At 40.2% G+C, this 21,804-nt stretch overlaps 1 protein-coding gene across 1 annotated transcript; it reads left to right on the top strand.

Moving 5' to 3' along the window:
• Window positions 1-2,908: 2,908 nt before the first annotated feature.
• Window positions 2,909-14,425, top strand: LOC132956788 (plexin-C1-like; the record flags this gene model as incomplete). The annotated part of the gene is made up of 13 exons (XM_061030417.1): window positions 2,909-4,032; window positions 4,746-4,868; window positions 8,130-8,242; window positions 9,823-9,928; window positions 10,201-10,351; window positions 10,475-10,577; window positions 11,402-11,477; window positions 11,625-11,666; window positions 11,755-11,882; window positions 12,164-12,343; window positions 12,823-12,931; window positions 13,988-14,176; window positions 14,252-14,425. Coding segments are annotated over exons 1-13 (2,502 nt in total), but the record flags the coding sequence as incomplete, so codon positions are not given.
• Between the last annotated feature and the right edge of the window lie 7,379 nt (window positions 14,426-21,804).

Here is a 21,804-nt window from a genome sequence, read left to right as displayed (position 1 = left end):
TGATATCAACCTTTACGTCGCTCATTTTATATAGGTTTTAATACAATACGTATTACAAATATTTAATTTATAAAAAAATCTCAAAATATATTTCAATACATTTCCTCCTTATTCCCAAAACGTCTCGCGGGCCGGATGAAACCTGCTGTCCGGCCGGATACGGCCCGCGGGCCGTATGTCTGACGTCCCTGTTTTAAACCTACCCTACAACACAGAGACGTTGGTTGTCCTCTGTGAAACAAACTTACATATTAATATTATTCCACACAAGACGTGCTTGAAGGCTATGCCTCCCATACTACTTTTGGAGACTCGATGTAAGCCTGGATTCTGCTAGCACAATGTTCTCGGGTAATAGAGTGACATGATTTTTAATAATTAATGATGGGTTTAATCTTTGATTCGGATGTTTCAGATGTGAGAGAGTTTGTAGCGACTTCGGTTGTGAAGCGGAGGGTCGCCCGTTCAAGTCCGGATATGGACAAGGTCTGGAAATTGGTGTGGTAGCTGGAGAAGTGCCAGTTCACTGGAGCACTGTCAAGGTGCCCTTGAGTCAGGAACCAAAACTCAAATTGCTCTGGCGCTCTTTCAAGTGCAACCCCTCACTCTAACATCTCTTCATTATTGGGGCAGCGGTAGCTCAGTCTGTAGGGACTTGGGTTGGGAGCCAGAGGGTCACCGGTTCAAGTGCGGACCAAGCATTGAAGTTGGTCTGGTACCTGGAGAGGTGCCAGATCACCTCCTGAGCACTGCAGAGGTGCCCTTGAGCAAGGCACCAAACCCCCTCCCCACCACCAGCTCCATCATTCTGACATCTCTCCCTTAGTGCATGTCCACAGGATCCTGTTTGTGTGCATGTGTGTATATACTTCAGACTATGTGTGTGTTGCATGACTACAGAGTGTAAAAACTGAAATTTCCCCTTGCAGGGATCAATAAAAGTAAATCTTCATTAGTGCATATAGGATCCTGATTGTATATTTTGGCCAATGTGTGTGTAGCATGTCTCAATAACAGTGTAAAATTAATTTCCCCTCATGGGATTAATTAAGGATTTCTTCTTCGTCTTCTTAATGAATTGCTATTCAGTGCATAAATGTAAGTGGTGAGTGTGGTGGGAGAGGAATAAATATTCTGTAGTTGGGCGTTAAATCAACAACTTGCTTCAGACGCAAACCAGTTATGAACTATCAACGCCTCTAAACTTCATGTCAAAAACTGTCTTTAAGCTGTGAGGTAGTCTGGCATTTTTCTCTCAAACCGGCCCCTTACAATCGTACAATCAGGCGAACATGACATGAATATTTGATGATGTGTACTGACTCCCTTGTTGTGAGATGACCAAGTTTGTAAAAAAATTAAAGAGGACATATTATCCCCCTTCTCCACCTTTTCAAACAGTCCCCCTGTGGTCTAAATGAAACATCTGTGCTGTGCTGTGGTCAAAATATAACATGAATCAAGCACCAGAGGAGGTTTGTGACCCTGTATAAACCAGCTCTCTCAGAACGCTCCATTTTGGTGTGTGTGTCTCTTTAAATGCAATGACCCACCCTGAGTTTTCCTGGTAGACATCACTCCTCTGTAGAGAGAATAAAAATGGCGGACCTACGAAAAAGTTCTTCGAGGCTGGGGGTGGAGTCCATGAGTGGAGATATCAGGGAGAGGAGTGTATTTTTTTTTTTACCAGAATCCCACTGTGACATCACAAGGAGAGCAAATTTGGAACGGAGAATTTTGCAGACTTATGCAGACCACAAACAAAGGACTGGATGGGTTTATTTCACATTTTGTGGGTCAGTAGACACTCAGGTTACCCAAATATATGTTCAGAAACACTGTAGAAGTTAATTTTTCATAATATGTCTCCTTTAAGCAATGTGAAATTTGAACTGTATCAATACTTTAAGTAGTCAAACTTTATATAGTTGGAAAACTAGTCACAGTCTTCCAAGATTATAACCATCTCTGGCATACATTTTAGCACAGAGGAGCAAAAGATTTAAGCTGAAACAGAAACACTTTCATTGGATCTAAGGCTTATCGATGGGATATGACCTCACTGCGCTCTCTGCCCCTCCTCTCTGCCTGGCACTGCCCGGACAGGTCTTCACCTGTGGCTTTAGTGGATACTGCAGTTAGCAGACCATGCTGCTGGAACTGCCGAGTCTTTGCACAAAGTATTTTTAATCTACGCAGCATTACATATCCACGGAATCATTTAGAACTCACGTTGCACCCTTTCACTTTCTGAGCAGAAGCAAACGGAGTGGGGAGGGGGAGCTGTGGAGACAGTCCTGTAGGAGGCGTGATGGGCCAGCTAGCTGTCATTATAATGAAAACAAACATTGGACCGCTGCCCCTGCTATGTGGACCGGTGATGAGCAGTTACATTAAAAAGAGAGTAGATAGGTTTAACTTCGGCTCCGATGTGCCAGGAATCATCTGTGGGTCAGACTCCGGACCAGAGCGGACCCCCACCCCTCCCCCGGTAATCCAGATTACCAATCCAGCCCTGATGGTGGCTGACTGCTTTTCTTTCTGGTATTCTGAAGAACAAAAAACAACTTCACAGAGCTGACACTAGATGTCATCCAAATGTCATCACACAAAACACTATGGGCAATGTTGATTCGCCATAACACAGACCAATCAGAAGTACTCAAATGACACGAAAAACAGATGAGTGAAGACGATAATGTCCTCACCATATTTCCCTGATTGATGCTCCTCTGGATAACAAATTAAATCTGGAAGCTGTCATCACCACATGATTATTGGGCTGTGCGAACTAGATGAATGAATGCTAAATGATAAATGATAGCACACATTATATTTACATATAGCGACATAATTACACTGTCGATTAGATTTGGGTTTCGGCGCGCGCCCTCCTACTTTTCGCACTTCTCCTTTTAACTAGGCGCACTGCGCTTTTACGCACGACTCCACTGACTTTCTGTAGCAGTGCAGAGTGTCATGAGGACCGTCAGTGTATGAGCGACAAGCTGCCATCTCTGCTCGATGATGATCATCCTGCCTGCTCTGTTAATTCTTTGGGGAGAAGCGGCTCAGTGCCTGGAGGAGGATGGAAGATTTAACTTAAAGGGAGACCTCCGTCACTTCGCCGTGGCCAATGGCACGGTTTACATCGCTACTGAGGAGATGCTGTACCAACTAAACCACGACCTGACTCTGGTCCGGAGTCTGAGCCAGAGAGGATTCTTGGCACACATTCCTGGCACATCTGAGCTGAAGTTAAACCGATCTTCTGATAAGGGGAACGTTACGTTCAGTGTCAACATGTTATTACCGCATGTTGCAGACGAAAATGTGATAGTTTGCGGTGTTATTGATAAGGGGTGCGGTTATTGTGAACTGTTGGACTTCAAGAACATTGCCAATGTTCTGTACTGGGAAGAAATCGAGGTAGGTTCTTTGTGGCGCAGCAGTGCGTCCGTGAGCCTCCTGGTGAGTGTGGAGACTCAGACCCGGGCAGAGACTTACATTCTCACCGCCGTGCAGCAATACAAGGAAGAGCCGACAAAGACAGGCTGCCCACCTTTGTCAGATGCAGTGAACCTTTGTAACACGAATAACAATCAACCAGGACTAATATTTTCTATTAATAGCGAAGACATAGATCCTGCGATCACACGGGAAGACGATGTGGAGTTTGTGGATGGATTTCAGATGAATTCCATCATCTATCTTTTCTCCAATCTGCCCTCAAAAGACAGAAACAACAAAGTCCGTCTCCTTTGGCTTGAAGGCAAAGAAGGCAAATATCAGACTCTGAAGTCGCTCCGGGGCGCAACTCTCAGAGTCTCTGATGGAGAGAAAGGACTCAGACTGATCGCCTCCTCGGTGATCCCGGGCGGTCCGCCGGTGCTCTGGTGCGGCGTGTTCAGTGTGGACGGAGGACAAACCAACACCGAGCTGGTGCTGTTCGACATCAGCCCTGATCTCACCAGAGAGCAAGATATGGACCCGGACTTCTGCTCTGACTGTGGTGATAAGCCAGTGGATGAGGTGCGTCATAATGTACAAAAAGTTTCAATAGAGCATAAGAAGTTGTCTCAACACAGAGCTAGTATTTCCAGGTTTATCACACCACACTGAAACAATCTTCCATTTCAAGTGCAAGCAATCTCACGTCCAGAATCAAAAAGAACCCGCATAATCATTAATTGGAATCCTTATTGAAATAAATGAGCAAGCTCTAAAAAGCTAGAGAAACAAATGCACGGAGGAAAAGAAGCTCACTTTGTTGCATCATATTTACTACTAATAATCTTAGGGGAAGTTTCTGCATCTAAAAATATTTTCATAATCAAGTAAAAAGTATTGACAGTTAATTCAAAGTGCAATCTTGTCTGGTTGTCAGTTCTTTTTCGAAGGGAACAAGGCATTGCTGACTTATTTCAAAATGAAAAAAAAAATGATTGAACGTGTCAGGAAATTGTCCTGACTGTTTCTGCAGATTCATATCACCCATTTAGATATTAATTCATTTTAGATGAGTCTGAGTAATGTTATATGTCTTTAAAAATATATATATATCAATATATATATATATATATATATATATATATTGATTCATAAAGTATGTATATAATAATATAAAATATAGTATAAAATAAAAACAACCCGATGAACGGAAGCTGACATTAATGAGTCGTAATTGGCCGTTATTATAAACACTATTGTGATATCTGATGAGGTATTTGTTGTCTCTTTTAAAGCCAAAGACACTGAAGCCGAAGAAGGTGATCTTCAAGCAGAACTACATGACTTCTGTGCTGGCGGTGACACAGAAAAACTGGATGGTTTTCTTCATCGGGACGGGAGATGGGCAGCTCATTAAGGTGAGTGTAAAAAGTGAACATTCACTATCTCAGGAAATTACTTTGAAAGAAGAAGAGTCTGGAAGCCAACATTACTGCAGACTGGGAGAAGTTAAACGACAGCAAAGAGGGCAGAGAGGGGAATCTAGTTCAGTTCAATAATGATGCTTCAATCAATCAAGCTTTGTTTCTATAGCACCTTTCATACAAGTCAAACGCAATTCAAAGGGCTTTACAGCAGCTGATGAATGAGGGAAAAAACTCTAAATAGTGACAAAACATGGTAAAACTTAAAATGGATTTAGAAGTAGAGACTAATGCTCACCAAGAAGAATAATAAAAAAATATATGTAGTCTAAAGAATAAAAAGGTAAAGAGTGAAAAATAAAAATAGTTAAGAAAATAAAAGATTAAAAAAAAAGTTAAAAAAAAACCTAAAAATAGTGATACGACTGAGTAATAAAACCATTAGCCTACATAAAAGCCAGACTGAGTAGGTATGTTTTTTTAACATTACTTTTAAAAGTATTGAAAGTTCCAGATCCTCTGCAGACCGTCCCAGCGCCTTGTAGCATAGTGGCTGAAAGCAGTGTCACGTAAAATCTTTGTTTTTCTCTGTGGAATAATTTAAAGAGAAGAGCTGGAGGATCTTTAGTTCATAAACTAAAAACATCTCTGAGACGTAGTCCAGTGCAAGGCCATGCAGTGCTTAATAAACTAATACAATCCTTTTTAAAATCACAGGAATTAATTGGAGCTGAATGAATATTCTTTGGTAGACCATAAAGGAGAGCATTACAGTAATAGTCAGGAATGATTGCAAAAATCTGGGAATGAATTCAATACCAAGAAAACTCTTCACCAATGTGTTCAGAAAATCCTTAAGAGCTGCTTAAAGTTGGGTTTTCTTCTGGGTCAGGCCCATAGATACAACAAATTGGATGGCCAGGTCTGGCTTGGGTCCGGTCAGCCTGGATATTTCAGGCCCAATCGAAGCTCTAATTTGACATTGTGGTGCAGTATTGTTTTCTAACTAGTATTCGAGACATTGATATCAGTGAGGACTGTATTTTAAAGATTTTTTTGGGGGGGGGGCTTTTTGTGCATTTAATGGAGAGATAGGACAGTGGATAGAGTTGGAAATCAGAGAGAGAGAGTGAGAGAGAGTGGGGAATGACATGCGGGAGAGGAGCCACAGGTGGGATTTGAACCTGGACCGCCCGCTTGGAAGACTACAGCCTCCATACATGGGGCTCGCACACTAACCAATGTACCACCAAGGAGTGGATTTTGTGCAAAAACATGCTTGCAATGGATTCAGAATCCTAAAAAAATCCTAGTTTGACCCCTCACACACTACCTCAGGTTAACATTTTCAATTTTTCACCAATAAGGTTCTGGGTACCCCAACCCTGAGCAGCTCCCACAGATTTTCTGAGCCTCGATGCCAAACAAAAAATAATGTTCTGCTGTAATAAATATTGCGTTGATGTCGCTGGACTTGGAGCCATTTTCTTTTTCTTACACGTTTTCTACACTAAATGCAGGGTTAACTTGAACACTTCATGGTGTCGGAGGTGAACAAGCGTTTCGCTGAGGCTGAAAGTCACCAATTTAAGAAATGCTTTAATTGTATGATTAGAAAAAAAAGACAAAAAAAGGTACTTGCAATTTTTTTTTTAAATATACAACATTACAGAAGACAACAGCAATAATTATGTTTTGTTTGAGATTATTATATTATGTTTTAATATTGCTGTTCAAGGTCATAGAAACTTTGACTCAGGTTATTCTACCTGCCCTGGGATCAGTGCATTAGAGAGAGAGAGAGAGAGAGAGAGAGAGAGAGAGAGAGACTTTAGATCTGTGTGTGTCAGGCCACAGCACCGTTTGCACTCGTTAAGGTTCATTACAGATAAAACCTGCTCACATGAATATGTTGTCACAAACAAACAGAGTGTCTTTGATGCAAAGACCGAAGTTATCTTCAGGTATTTTAGTGTTAGGCATTATAAAATTATAACATGTTTCCAAACCAACAGACTTGAATTGATCCTTCAGCGTTGCGCACTGCAGTCTGATCAGCTCTGTGTGGAGTTCACCTTCTTCAACTAAGTAAACTCAGTTAAACCACTTTTGATATGAGTCTGGCAGTCCGTTCTTCTCCGTGTCCGCACTATCGTGATCTAACTCTGTCACTGACTTTTTATGCGCCATGAATCTGTGCCATGATGTGCATGATATCGTATTTGGATAAGAAATGAAATGTTCAGTAATAGTTATATTTTTACGGTCTGATGAAAGCTGGTGATAAAGGTGCAACAGCAGGCTACTGCATTTAGAAGTGATGTCGCGCTGAAACTTTTAGGTGATCAACACAACACGTTCACCTCTGGGTGACCTAAAAATGAACCATCTGTAATTAAAATCAGTTAATATTCATTTTAATTTACTGTTTTTACAATAACCAGAGGTAAAACTAGTCGCAACCTACACTTAGTCTGGATGTGAGGAGATGGTCTGGGCCATTACGCATGGCGGAGATGATTGTTTTTTATTTGCACGAGCTGCTCATTGTGGCTCACTCCATAGGAAGCTTTGTTATTATTACTCAAACTTTTGTTTTACATCAGTGAAGACAGGAGAAACTGGTAAGAAGTGTGGACAGAGCTGAAGACCATCAGGATGTGCGCGCAGTGCAGCGGTGTGTCTGTCGTTAAGTCCCGTAGCTCTGATACGACTCTGGCAACTTGTGAGCAAATAAAACTAAAGAAATATCGCTCCTTCGATCTCTATTGAAAACCTGCATTCTGTGTCACCTCTCTCAGGTGTTCAGTCTGTTTTCTAATGTGATGTATTACCAGCGTAATGCAGGAGCAGCTCGTGATATTCCCTGCTGAGAAGATAGTTCAAAGTGCCCCGTTTAATTAATATTCGTATCATTTTACATAGGTTTTAATACAATTCGGGGAAAATACGTAGGCTATTACAAATATTTAATTTATAAAAAATCTCAAAATATTTTTCAATACATTTCCTCCTTCTTCCCAAAATGGATGAAACGGATGAAACTTGCTGTCGGGCCGGATACGGCCCGCGGGCCGTATGTCTGACATCCCTGCTTTAACCAGACATTCATGCTAATGCAACTGTACTTAAAAAAAATAAATACAAAAATTACCACAGCCGCCGCTAACTGTGCCTGCAAATAACTTTCCAAATATATCTGTCAGCAGAGCAGCTTAGTCTCACAGAAAGATACAACTATGTGTTCACTTTCAGCTTGCTGTGGACAAGAAGTACCAGACCACGTGTTCCAGAGTGCTCTACAAAACCAGTGACGACCGCAAAGTGTTTCAGACATTACATCTAGATCAGGTGGATCTTAAACATGTGTATGTGCCATTTCAAAACCAGGTAGGTTTATTTCTCTTTTGGATTTATTTGTGGTACCTTTTTTTGACATATGCATGCTGTATTATAAAGTGCTGCTAAGTTGCTTTGTATTGTGTTGTGTTTTCTTTTTAATAGATAAATCGTGTTCCAGTGTCAAAGTGCAGCACTTACAAAACATTGCAGGACTGTTGGTCTGCGCAGGATCCGTATTGTGTTTGGTGCGGATCTGAAAAAAGGTCAGAGAAACAACATCTGCAGTTGACGTTGTAGCATGTCCTGGACATGCAAAAAGGGGTGAATAACTTTACTATAGCTAACGGAAGCTCACCACCCATTAGTTAACTAGACTACTCTTTCCTAGAACTAAGTGAGAGCTCGCTCCCTACCAGCCGATATTCTACCCTTTCTAGTACCTGGTACCCCTAGTACCTGGAGCTATGTAAAATTACTCCACTAACACCCTTTGGAGGACAGATGGACAAGTTATAATCACAGCCCCAGGATTATCTGCCTAACATTAATTTCTAGAATAATTGAATTCAAGAATAACCCCTGGTATAGGACTCTAGATTCGCCCCCTGAGAGGGAATAACTATGAACTCACCTCGCTAGGATGTTAGATGTGTATGAGGTGTGTAGTAAAAGTCAGTAGAAGTGTGCCGTGGTGTTACTGCTCAAGCTTACCTTCCGAGGTTCACGGGGTCCTTAAGGGAGACTCCGGTCTTTGTGGTGTAAATGATTTCAGTCAGAAAATGATTTCAAAAAGTTTCCGAAAATGTATTAAAAAACTTCAAATGATAAAATAAATGCAAATACAAAACAGTAAAAGTAAAAATATAAAAATTTAAAAAGTAAAAGCAAAACACAAAGACCAAAGTCTAAACCCGAGAGTGTAGACACTTGAGGTTTTAAAAGATCTTGGTCTCAGAGACTAAGTCCCAAAATGGGGATTCAACAGTCAGAGTGACGTGGAGTCCTTTAGAAAAGCAAAAAATAACTTCTGTAAAGATTCTGTAAGACCTCAACAAAGCATATTCGCAGAAACGAGATACATCCACAGTTGATACCAAGTTCAACCAAGTTCATGTGTGGTTTTGATGTCAAGGCATACAAGGTAACACAAGTGATACTAAGTTCATATGTGGTTCTAGCTCGAAGACCGTGAACCAGGCAGATTCGCAAATACGCTATACGCCTACGAGCTCGTATGTGGTTTTGCTCAAATTATGGCACACTCATCCTGACCTCTCAGGTGCGTAGGCACCGCAGGTGTGTGTAGGATTGACAGGAAATATTAATAAAAGCCAAAAACCAAAAGTCATAGTGACTATATGACATATGTATATATAAGTGATATCAAAAGAAAAAGTAAATATGTGAAGTAAATGATAAATTGATTAAATGATAATAAAAGAAAAAGTAAATATACGAAGTAAATTATAAATTGATTAAATGATAATAAAAGAAAAAGTAATTATATGATAAAACAAATTCAACAATTGCATAACTCTTTCTAATCTTTCAACAACGTCTTCATGCAAATAAACACTTGTTTAAAACTTAATTTTTCTCCTCCTAGCTGTACGTTTGGAGATGACTGCAAAGACTCAGACTGGCTGTCCATTCCTGATGATTCTCAACAGAAGATGGTTTCATACAAAGTTGCACAGGAAAACACTGGACAGGTGCAGGCTATATACAAGTTTTGAACTATTATCAGTTTTCTTTTGAAGGTTCTCAGTCGTCCAGGTCATGGTAACTTGAAGTATAATCCAAAAGGCAGCTGGACTTAGTGGAAGTTCTCACGACATTTCACCTTCACTCTGAAAGATTGGTCCAAAGAAAATCCTTTCAGAGAAGAGGTGAAACATCTTCCAGAACTTTAACCAAGTACAGTTGCTTTTTGGATAAAATTTTGAATTCCTGTTTCATACTTTCATATCTGGACTTTCCTCAGATCACACTTACCATCCAGATGCATCTGTCGGTGGGCAAGAGTGCACTTTCTAACTTCATCTGTCAATTAGAACATTTTAAAATGAAAAACCCTGAACTACAATTCCCACAGTGCACCTTCATACTTGAAAATACTACATTTCCTGCTCAAGGTAAGCAATTTTATTATTCTAAGATAACCAAGGGAATTGAAGTATTTCAAATCAAGGACAGTCAAGAATTTCATGAAATTAAAAAGGTTAAATATTCCCTGTATTTATTTTTTAACTTAACAGGACTGCCTATTAAACTTAAGGTTGGACTTGGGACGTCAGAACTGTTAGAACGGCTGAACCTTCTCAACTGCACCAAAATTAGTGGACCACCAACATCTGTCTTGCAAGTCTACTATTCATTTTCTACAAATCTTAGTAGAAAATAAGGGATGAGAAAGAATAGCTAAACTTGTCAAGCCCCTATTTTGCAAAGACTGAAATGAACCAAAAAATGATGGAAAACAGATAGTTTCCTTAAGATGAGCTATCTAGAGAGGAAGTCTGAAAACCAATGTTTTTCCTTCAAATTTGGGGGATTTCCTGTTATATTTTGGAATATCTGAGGCAGGGATGAGTTTTGCACTTGAATAAGTTGGCAGTTCACAGACTAGTCTCCTTAGAAATCTCTGCTATAAGGTTCAACATGATTACCCATCAGGTGCACACAATTTGTCCAAAGGGGTGCCTCAAGGGTCAGTGCTCGGTCCCCTTCTCTTCTCAATATGCACCACCAGACTTGGTGCAAATATCTGCTCTCGTGGTTTCTCATACCATTGCTATGCTGACGATACTTAGCTCTTCCTGTCATTCCTGCCAGATGACTTCACAGTCCCAGCAAGAATTTTGTCATGCCTTGTTAATGTCTCGAAATGTATGAATGAACACCACCTTCAACTCTAGCTAACATTTAAGGTTCACATGGCCTTGATTTCCTCAACATGATCCTTTCCAGTTGCCCTGTACTGCATCAGGAAGATCCGACCCTGTTAGAGATAAGCTGCAACTTCCTGTGTTGAAAAATGAAGTGAAAGAGTTCAGAATAAACCTGTTGGTGTGTTGTTAAAAGATCAGGTTAACTTAAGGTCAAGTTTTAACAAAAACAATGACATTTCCCCTTAACCGGACCAAGTAGCGCTGTGCCTAAGAAAACTACTGTTTTGTCTTCAGGTGTCGGCAGTGCATTGATGCTGGGTGTAGCTGGACCACAAACGGATGTTCCTGGGCCAATAAAGGAGTAGGAAATGTAATTATTTTTATTTGTATTTACTGTTATAATCCTTAAGCTTCATTTTTGTACTGTTTCATGTTTTTGAACTTTGTTAGCTTAATCCCTTTCCAACGCATGTCATGGAAACCTGCCTAAACATGTTCTACTCACCTTCTCCTGCAGGACAGTGTTTGCCAGATGATGGAGTCATGGATGAACTTCTCAGTGAGTCTGAACCGTAACTCTCACACACTGTTTTCCCTCGTTTTCACCTCATTCACATAATAATAATCTAGTGCACATTTCATTTCAGAGACCACAGATCTCCTCCATCACTCCCAGTGTTGTGTCCTTCTACGGCAGAAACAATGCAGTGTTGAAGGGTTTTAACCTCAGTTCTGTGATCAGAGTGAGGTTCCAGGCAGACTGCACACCACAAGAGTGAGTTATTTCTAACACTCTTAACATTTCATTTAACAATTCAATAGCTTATTTCACACATGCAATTTCTAGAAAACTGAATTGTTTTCAGACAATTCAATTTGGATGGATGCAATCTGTAGACACCAACTTTTACATTTAAAACAGGTGTTAAATTATTTTGTGGCAGATTTTGGTGCAATGCTTGTTACTATGATGTTTTAAAAAAGTTTCCCATGCAGACAAGTGAATATTGATGTACGACTAACTACTGTTGTTTCTCTCTCTGTTATTTTATTCAGGTTTCCTGTTTGGGACAACACTGGTGAAAATCTGACCTTTCACATTCCCAGTGCAGAAAATAAAGGAGTAGTCAAAGTATGCCTTCTCCTCCCAGATGGCAGTTGCCATGGCAGCGCCAAAATCACCTACCGATCGGCACCATCCTGCACGAGTATTTCACCCAAAAGCACTTGGATAAGGTATGACTGTTTTAAAACAGTGTTTCCTAACCTTTGTTGCTTGGAGACTGGCCACTTGTATCTTAGCCTCACCTCTGAGATCTTTGGCGCCCCTTCTAGGGGGGCCCGGACACCCAGTTGGGAACAAATGTTTTAGGACTACAAAAATGATAACAAATGCAGATACACAGACTTTGATTACCAAGGTTTTGTGGACAAAACATGACTGGTTATCTAAACTATTTTCAGTTATTTTGCACGCTTTGCTACCATAATTGTGCTCGTGGCAGTATGTCTTTTCTAAACCAGTCCGGATCGTTATGTCTTTAGTAAAAACATCTATCTTTAAGGACCCATATTAATAATTTGTTGGAAACCCAGATTTACGTGGAAGCGATAGATGCTTGTTCCATAACCATATGAGGCCATCATGGTAAGAACCCTCCCTGGTATCCAATGTGCACTAAAATCGTTCTTGTTTGTTGCTCTGTGTCTCATAGTGGAAACCGGAAGATCAAATTAATGGGATCTCTCCTGGAGCTTGTGGAAGCTATCAAACACAGCAAAGTCCTGCAGGAAGTCAGACTGCCCAGTCACAACACCTATCAGGTCTGTGGACAAACACTATTTTTACATTACTCATGTCACATCATATCATGCTGCCTGATTCAACCTCATTTCCTAAAAAGTTTTGTCACTTCTCAAACTGGAGCAGCTGTGGTCAGGGTTTTGATCCCCAGCTTCTGCAGCCACATGTCCAATGTGTCCTTGGGCAAGACATTTAACCCCAAGTTTCTCCCACTGCTTTGTCAGCAGCGTATAAACGTGTAAGAATTGGATCATTTACTTCTGATGGACTCTTTACTCAGCAGCCTCTACCATCAGCGTGTGAATGTGTAGGTGTGACCTGTGGTGTAAAAGTGCATTGAGTAGTCAGAAGACTAGAAAACGGCTATACAAGCTCAAGTCCATTTACCATTTAATGTTTAGAAATTAGTCCATGCATTGATTTCAACCAGGTTAGACTGCTGCAATGCTCTGTATGCCGGACTATCCAAACAATCAGTGAGACAACTCCAACTTATTCCAAATTCAGCAGCCAGAGTCCTGACACACACACACAAGCTAATTTGAAAATATGACTCCCGTCCTCAATCTCCATTGGCTCCCCGTGCTATACAGAATCACCTTTAAAATCCTGTTATTAGTCCATAAAGCACTTAAGGGTTCAGCTCCCAAGTATCCGTTTGACTTGTTCACAGACTTCAACCCTACCAGGGCCCTCAGGTCATCAAGTGAAGATCTGTTAGTCGTACCAAGAATTAGATCATTTAGTGTAATTGCTATGTGATGTCTCTGATTTGCATTGGATGTGTGCTTTTTAAAAGTTAGATTTCTGTATCTGTATCATGATTGTTGAAGTACCTGTTTGTTTCTTGAATTCCTGTGTTTATAACATCAGTGTAAAGCACATTGAGCTTCCCTGTAATGGAATGTGCTTTATGTATTTTATTCTAACAGAACATTGCATTAGATGAGTAAACTTGAAGTCACTTAAATCTAGACACATTTTCATGATGTAACATTGCATTGCTCAGTTATCAAGCTTGTCTAGTCACAACATGCAGCACACAGCTTATATATTAAATGAATATCTTTTAACAGGCTCTACAGACTCTCACCTATGACTCGCCTGCAGCTACAAACGCTTACTGGACTTTTTCGAGCACTTTGTCTCTGAAAGTAGCAAATGAAACCTTGCCCTGTTCCACAACAATAACCTACTACCCAGACCCTGAGTTTACAAGCTTCTCTTCTACACTGACAGGGGACGATGTCCGCATCACCATACAGGTAATTTTAGCACAAATGTTATAAACTAGGAAATCGACAGTTTGAAATCCGCTCATGTCTTTGTTTTCGTTTCAGAAAAAGGCAGACAAACTAGGGATGAACATAACAGAGTTGTCTGTGTGGGGCATTCATGAAGAAAACCGACACCCCTGCATCATGGTGGACCAAGAAACCAATGATGAGACTGAGATTGAATTTTTCACCTGTGAGATCCGAAACACTCGCATTGCTACATTTCAGGAGTTAGAGGTAAAACTTTCAACCATACAACACTAAGCATGACATTATTATGCAAAAATGAAATGCAAATGTTATTGTAGTAAATGTAGTTGTACAGAAGACCTCAGAAGAATATGTGTTGCCTTTATGTTCTTTTCAAATATGTGTGTGATTATTCCTTTATCCCAGATAGCGTTTGGAGACACAATGGTGAACCTTAAATTGGTAACAACGTTGTACATTGTGATGCTGCTACGCCTTGTGCTGATACCTGTCGTTCTAATTGGTAAGTACACAAAGTGTGGGGAAGTGATTTGACCTATGCAGTCACAGGAATGTTTTTTTTTTTTTTTATTCTAGCTCATGTGTGCTTGGTTTTTCATTCAGCTTTAATAGTGATCATCTGCTGGAGCGAACAGAAGAAGTTCACCTAGAAGAATAAGACGGTTGTGAGGACCTTGAGCTGAGACAAGGTCAGTGTACAACTTTCACAAACAGGATAACTGTAGTCTGCAGAGAAAATGGTTTTATATGAAAATTTAAAAAAATGAGTGTGTGTGTGGAATATGAAAGAGGTTTACTTAGTGTAGCACACAGTTATTGTTTCCTCTTTTTTTTGTAGTTGTCCTTCCAAATCCATCATCATCTGATCACTATCAACTGTGGGCTGGAAAAAAAGGATCGTACCAAGTTCCTTCTACTCTCTCCTACACTGGAGCAAAGATCATCTGCATGGTGTCAGACACCACTCTACACAATCTTTGTGCATTTCCAACTTTTTGTTTCAATTATTAACGTTTAACTTTTTTGCTGGTTGAGTCTTAAGCAGTTATATAATAGCCTTTTAAGACTCTATTCTGCAACAGCACTGTAACTAAGACCTGCCGTCATTACCACTTTTTTATATTTTTAGAATTTAGGGGGGCCTATGCCTTCATTTAGACAGTTGATAAAGTAGGAAATTGGGAGAGAGAGGGAGAGTGGGGAATGAAAATGGCAAAGCGTTGAGGGTCAGGATTGAAGCTTGAAAAGGGGTTAAGAAGTTGCATGCTCATGAATCTTATCCATTTCATTTCAGGCAGTCCTTCATCATATGTTTATCAGGCAATTTTATAGCAAAGAAGAGGGATAGGATTTATCAGAAAGATTTACAATCATTCAATTTTTATCATTCAACCATTTTCTTATAGAGCTATGAAGTTTATATACAAACTTAAAATCGGAGGAGACTTTTCAAAAAGAGCAGGTAACTTAACTTACAGACAGGGACATCTTGCAAGCCAAACATCTTTAAGTTAGAGTGGGGTCAAGGGTTCCTTTCTTGAAAAAAGATGGGAAGAATGATGCCATTTTCTACATTTTGAAACTTTTATAATCAAAGACAAAATGTGTATTGTTTCCCGATGAGTCTGTGGAAACCTCATTAATATCATGGAAAATTCCTCACATGCTAATTGCTAATTTCTTTGTAATGTTCTTTTTCTTCAAAAGATCTCTTTAATACTTTAATATTATGTATCATTACGGAATATTATTGTATTGAATAAAGAATTGTTTTTTTTAATGCCAAGATATGAGAAAAATCCTGTCTGATTTTTTAAAGTAAAAAGAAAACAAGTGAGGTCTTCTGTACTAATTCTACATTTTGTTGTGACATACAGTCAAGGATATTAATGTCATGATTTGGTTTTGTATTTGAGTTTCCCTGTTTTATCCCAGTGTTGTTTGTTTCCCTTGTGTGTTAATGTTCCCTAGTGTTGCTGGTTTTTCCCTTGTGTGTTTCCTAGTTTTGTCTTCAGTGTTTTCTGTTTTATTTTGTCATTTATTATCCTCATGTATCTCTGTGTTCTGGTGTGTTTTGTTAGATTCTTGAGTTCTGTGTGTCTGTTTCATGATTTAGTTTGTCCTCAGTGTTTCTTGTATTCCTGCCTGTGTGTTTCCCTGTGTGATTGCCCTGATTGTCCTCACCTGTGTCTTGTTAGTCTCACCTGTGTCTGGTTACCCTGTGTCTATTTAGTCTCTGTGTGTCTTCTGTTCCGTGTCAGTTCATTGTTGTAAGTTGCCAGTGTTGTTTGTCGTATGTTGGAGTGTTAGTGTTTCTCAGTGTTTCTCAGTGCTTGTCAATTTTTGGATTTTCTCAGTTTGGACATTTTGATCGTTGGTTTTAGTTTTTTGTGTTTTTGTTTAAATAAATAATTTTTGGTTTCTGCACTTGGGTCCACCTCCCTTGTTTTACACACCGAACCGTAACAATTAATGCACAATGTTATCGCACATAAAATATAATTTCCCTTTATAGTTGCCCATGCTGATGCTGGAGGGGATCATGAGACATGACGTGCACATGGTTGTAAGTGTGACATATAAAAGCTCATAAAGCTGGCTCTGCGCAGGCAAAGTGATGTTGTAGTTTCATCCAATGTTATTTGGCTTCTCTGTTATTTGGTGTTTGGTGTGAAGCAAACTTAAAAAGAAAGTTGAAACAAATTGAGAAGTTGTACGCTAAGCTTTTTTTTCTGTGATGGAAACCACAGAAAGATTCTCCACAGCTTCTCGTCATCCTGTTTCTGGTTTTGTGCAGGAAACTGTTAGATAGCATCTGATGGTGATGGTGAGAGCTCTCACGCTGCAGATTGCCGCAGGAAGCGTGGACTGTGTCACGGAGAAAGGCTCAGTACACACTCAGCAAGGTCTGGCTGCTGTGGCAGGCTCAGGACTTCACCTCCCTGGTACACAACACAGACACACACACACTTACTTTGGTGGGTGAAAGGGACACAGAGATGAGGATGTATTCATACACAGCCGTGGCCAAAGGTTTGGAGAATGACACAAGTATTGGTTTGCTGCTTCAGTGTTTTTAGATCTTTTTGTCAGATGTTACTATGGTATGCTGAAGTATAATTATAAGCATTTCACCATCGTCAAAGGCTTTTATTGACAATTACGTTTATGCAAAGAGTCCATATTTGCAGTGTTGACCCTTCATGCTTCCCCCTGGCATGCTGTCAATCATCTTCTGGGCTTCTCACATCCTGACGAATGGCAGCCCATTCTTGCATAATCAATGTCAGAATTTGTGGATTTTTGTTTGTCCACCCGCCTCTTGAGGATTGACCACAAGTTCTCTGTGGGATTGAGTTCATTTTCATGGCAAAGAGGGACTTCGCAATTAATTGCAATTCATCTGATCACTTTTCATAACATTCTGGAGTACATGCAAATTGCCATCATAAAAACTGAGTCAGCAGACTTTGTGAAAATTAATATTTGTGTCATTCTCAAAACTTTTGGCCACTGCTGTACATACTGTATGTGTGATTTTTAACACACCTGGGTGTAGACATGTGTTTACACAGTGCAGTGTGTGGACATGTGTGACACTTTATGTTCAGGCTTCACAAAGAATATCATCTATTTATTTAACAGGGCAAGATTTGTTTTTGTCTCTTAGTACTGCTTTTCTTGTCCACTAAAAGGGGTTAAAGATACATTTGAAGAAGCTGTTTATTTTTAGGACTGAAGGCCACTCTTTCTATATGGCTGTCTCTGGAAGTTTACAAGAGATGTGTTATAGCGTCATCTGATGGGTTTATGCAAACATGTTCTACGCAAATTAAGTGTTCATCAGTCAATAAATCAACATGAATATCCTTTAAAATCAAAACCAGAAGTAGTTTATGACATTTTAGATGTTTAAAAAGTCTAGGCTGTGTTTTTTTTCTTCAAAATATTAATCGCATGGATTCAACAACATCCAATTTGAGCAATCCCTTGGCAACAGTGACAAAGTTTTTTTTTATTTGAGTGAATTTAGCCTTTAGAAAACCGAATGCATTCATGGACAGCAATCTGCCATATCTGGTTTGGTGACAGGAGCCACAAGTCCCCCAGAGGTCTAAGCTTATAGCAGAACAAGGAGGGGCTGGCAGAACTGATTCAGCTTCCATGTTTTAAACCAGGGATGTCAAAGTTCTATTGGGTCGGGGGCCGGATTTGTTCAAATGAGACCTCAAGTGGGCCGGACTAATTTTGCCAACATCACTATAACTCAACACATGGATATATAGGCTAATGTATGATTGTATAGAAAACTTTAACATTAACATTAAGCAGAGGGGTTAACTCTGTCATTGCAAACTCCATGTTGGCACATGGAAATATTTAAATATACAACATTACAGAAGAAAGCATCAATAATTATGTTTTCTTTGAGATTATTATAATATATTTAAATATTGCTGTTCAAGGTTATAGAAACTTTGACTCAGGTTATTCTACCTGCCCTGGGATCAGTGCATTAGAGAGAGAGAGAGAGAGAGAGAGAGAGAGAGAGACTTTAGATCTGTGTGTGTCAGGCCACAGCACCGTTTGCACTCGTTAAGGTTCATTACAGATAAAACCTGCTCACATGAATATGTTGTCACAAACAAACAGAGTGTCTTTGATGCAAAGACCGAAGTTATCTTCAGGTATTTTAGTGTTAGGCATTATAAAATGATAACATGTTTCCAAACCAACAGACTTGAATTGATCCTTCAGCGTTGCGCACTGCAGTCTGATCAGCTCTGTGTGGAGTTCACCTTCTTCAACTAAGTAAACTCAGTTAAACGACTTTTGATATGAGTCCGGCAGTCCGTTCTTCTACGTGTCCGCACTATCGTGATCTAACTCTGTCACTGACTTTTTATGCGCCATGAATCTGTGCCATCTCCATGCGCAATTCGAGGAAGCATTTTAGCGCTGCTCCTCGGTTAAACCAGCGGACCTCTGTATGATCAGGCAGCCTGTGCGTGATATCGTTTTTGGATAAGAATGAAATGTTCAGTAATAGTTATATTTTTACGGTCTGATGAAAGCTGGTGATAAAGGTGCAACAGCAGGCTACTGCATTTAGAAGTGATGTCGCGCTGAAACTTTTAGGTGATCAACACAACACGTTCACCTCTTGGTGACCTAAAAATGAACCATATGTAATTAAAATCAGTTAATATTCATTTTAATTTACTGTTTTTACAATAACCAGAGGTAAAACTAGTCGGTCGATGCATCAGGCTAAACGCCGGTGTCCGTAACCTACACTTCGTCTGGATGTGAGGAGATGGTCTGGGCCGTTACGCATGGCGGAGATGATTGTTTTTTATTTGCACGAGCTGCTCTTTGTGGCTCACTCCATAGGAAGCTTTGTTATTATTACTCAAACTTTTGTTTTACATCAGTGAAGACAGGAGAAACTGGTAAGAAGTGTGGACAGAGCTGAAGACCGTCAGGATGCGCGCGCAGTGCAGCGGTGTGTCTGTCGTTAAGTCCCGTAGCTCTGATACGACTCTGGCAACTTGTGAGCAAATAAAACTAAAGAAATATCGCTCCTTCGATCTCTATTGAAAACCTGCATTCTGTGTCACCTCTCTCAGGTGTTCAGTCTGTTTTCTGATGTGATGTATTACCAGCGTAAAGCAGGAGCAGCTCGTGATACTCCCTGCTGAGAAGATAGTTCAAAGTGCCCCGTTTAATTAATATTCGTATCATGATATCAACCTTTACGTCGCTCATTTTATATAGGTTTTAATACAATACGTATTACAAATATTTAATTTATAAAAAAATCGCAAAATATATTTCAATACATTTCCTCCTTATTCCCAAAACGTCTCGCGGGCCGGATGAAACCTGCTGTCCGGCCGGATACGGCCCGCGGGCCGTATGTCTGACGTCCCTGTTTTAAACCTACCCTACAACACAGAGACGTTGGTTGTCCTCTGTGAAACAAACTTACATATTAATATTATTCCACACAAGACGTGCTTGAAGGCTATGCCTCCCATACTACTTTTGGAGACTTGATGTAAGCCTGGATTCTGCTAGCACAATGTTCTCGGGTAATAGAGTGACATGATTTTTAATAATTAATGATGGGTTTAATCTTTGATTCTGATGTTTCAGATGTGAGAGAGTTTGTAGCGACTTCGGTTGTGAAGCGGAGGGTCGCCCGTTCAAGTCCAGATATGGACAAGGTCTGGAAATTGGTGTGGTAGCTGGAGAAGTGCCAGTTCACTGGAGCACTGTCAAGGTGCCCTTGAGTCAGGAACCAAAACTCAAATTGCTCTGGCGCTCTTTCAAGTGCAACCCCTCACTCTAACATCTCTTCATTATTGGGGCAGCGGTAGCTCAGTCTGTAGGGACTTGGGTTGGGAACCGGAGGGTCACCGGTTCAAGTGCGGACCAAGCATTGAAGTTGGTCTGCTAGCTGGAGAGGTGCCAGATCACCTCCTGAGCACTGCAGAGGTGCCCTTGAGCAAGGCACCAAACCCCCTCCACACCACCAGCTCCATCATTCTGACATCTCTCCCTTAGTGCATGTCCACAGGATCCTGTTTGTGTGCATGTGTGTATATACTTCAGCCTATGTGTGTGTTGCATGACTACAGAGTGTAAAAACTGAAATTTCCCCTTGCAGGGATCAATAAAAGTAAATCTTAAATCTTCATTAGTGCATATAGGATCCTGATTGTATATTTTGGCCAATGTGTGTGTAGCATGTCTCAATAACAGTGTAAAATTAATTTCCCCTCATGGGATTAATTAAGGATTTCTTCTTCGTCTTCTTAATGAATTGCTATTCAGTGCATAAATGTAAGTGGTGAGTGTGGTGGGAGAGGAATAAATATTCTGTAGTAGTTGAGCGTTAAATCAACAACTTGCTTCAGACGCAAACCAGTTATGAACTATCAACGCCTCTAAACTTCATGTCAAAAACTGTCTTTAAACTGTGAGGTAGTCTGGCATTTGTCTCTCAAACTGGCCCCTTACAATCGTACAATCAGGCGAACATGACATGAATATTTGATGATGTGTACTGACTCCCTTGTTGTGAGATGACCAAGTTTGTAAAAAATTAAAGAGGACATATTATCCCCCTTCTCCACCTTTTCAAACAGTCCCCTGTGGTCTAAATGAAACATATGTGCTGTGCTTTGGTCAAAATATAACATGAATCAAGCACCAGAGGAGGTTTGTGACCCTGTATAAACCAGCTCTCTCAGAACGCTCCGTTTTGGTGTGTGTGTCTCTTTAAATGCAATGACCCACCCTGAGTTTTCCTGGTAGACATCACTCCTTTGCTAGCGAGAATAAAAATGGCGGACCTAAGAAAAAGTTGTTCGAGGCTGGGGGTGGAGTCCATGAGTGGAGATACCAGGGAAGAGGAGTGTATTTTTTTTTTACCAGAATCCCACTGTGACATCACAAGGAGAGCAAATTTGGAACGGAGAATTTTGCAGACTTATGCAGACCACAAACAAAGGACTGGATGGGTTTATTTCACATTTTGTGGGTCAGTAGACACTCAGGTTACTCAAATATATGTCCAAAAACACTGTAGAAGTGAATTTTTCATAATATGTCCCCTT

This window comes from Labrus mixtus, chromosome 22 (assembly GCF_963584025.1).
Source record: "Labrus mixtus chromosome 22, fLabMix1.1, whole genome shotgun sequence".
NCBI classification, from domain to species: domain Eukaryota; kingdom Metazoa; phylum Chordata; class Actinopteri; order Labriformes; family Labridae; genus Labrus; species Labrus mixtus.
The sequence above is the reverse complement of the archived record's forward strand: the minus strand, read 5'-3'. Positions and strand labels throughout refer to the sequence as shown.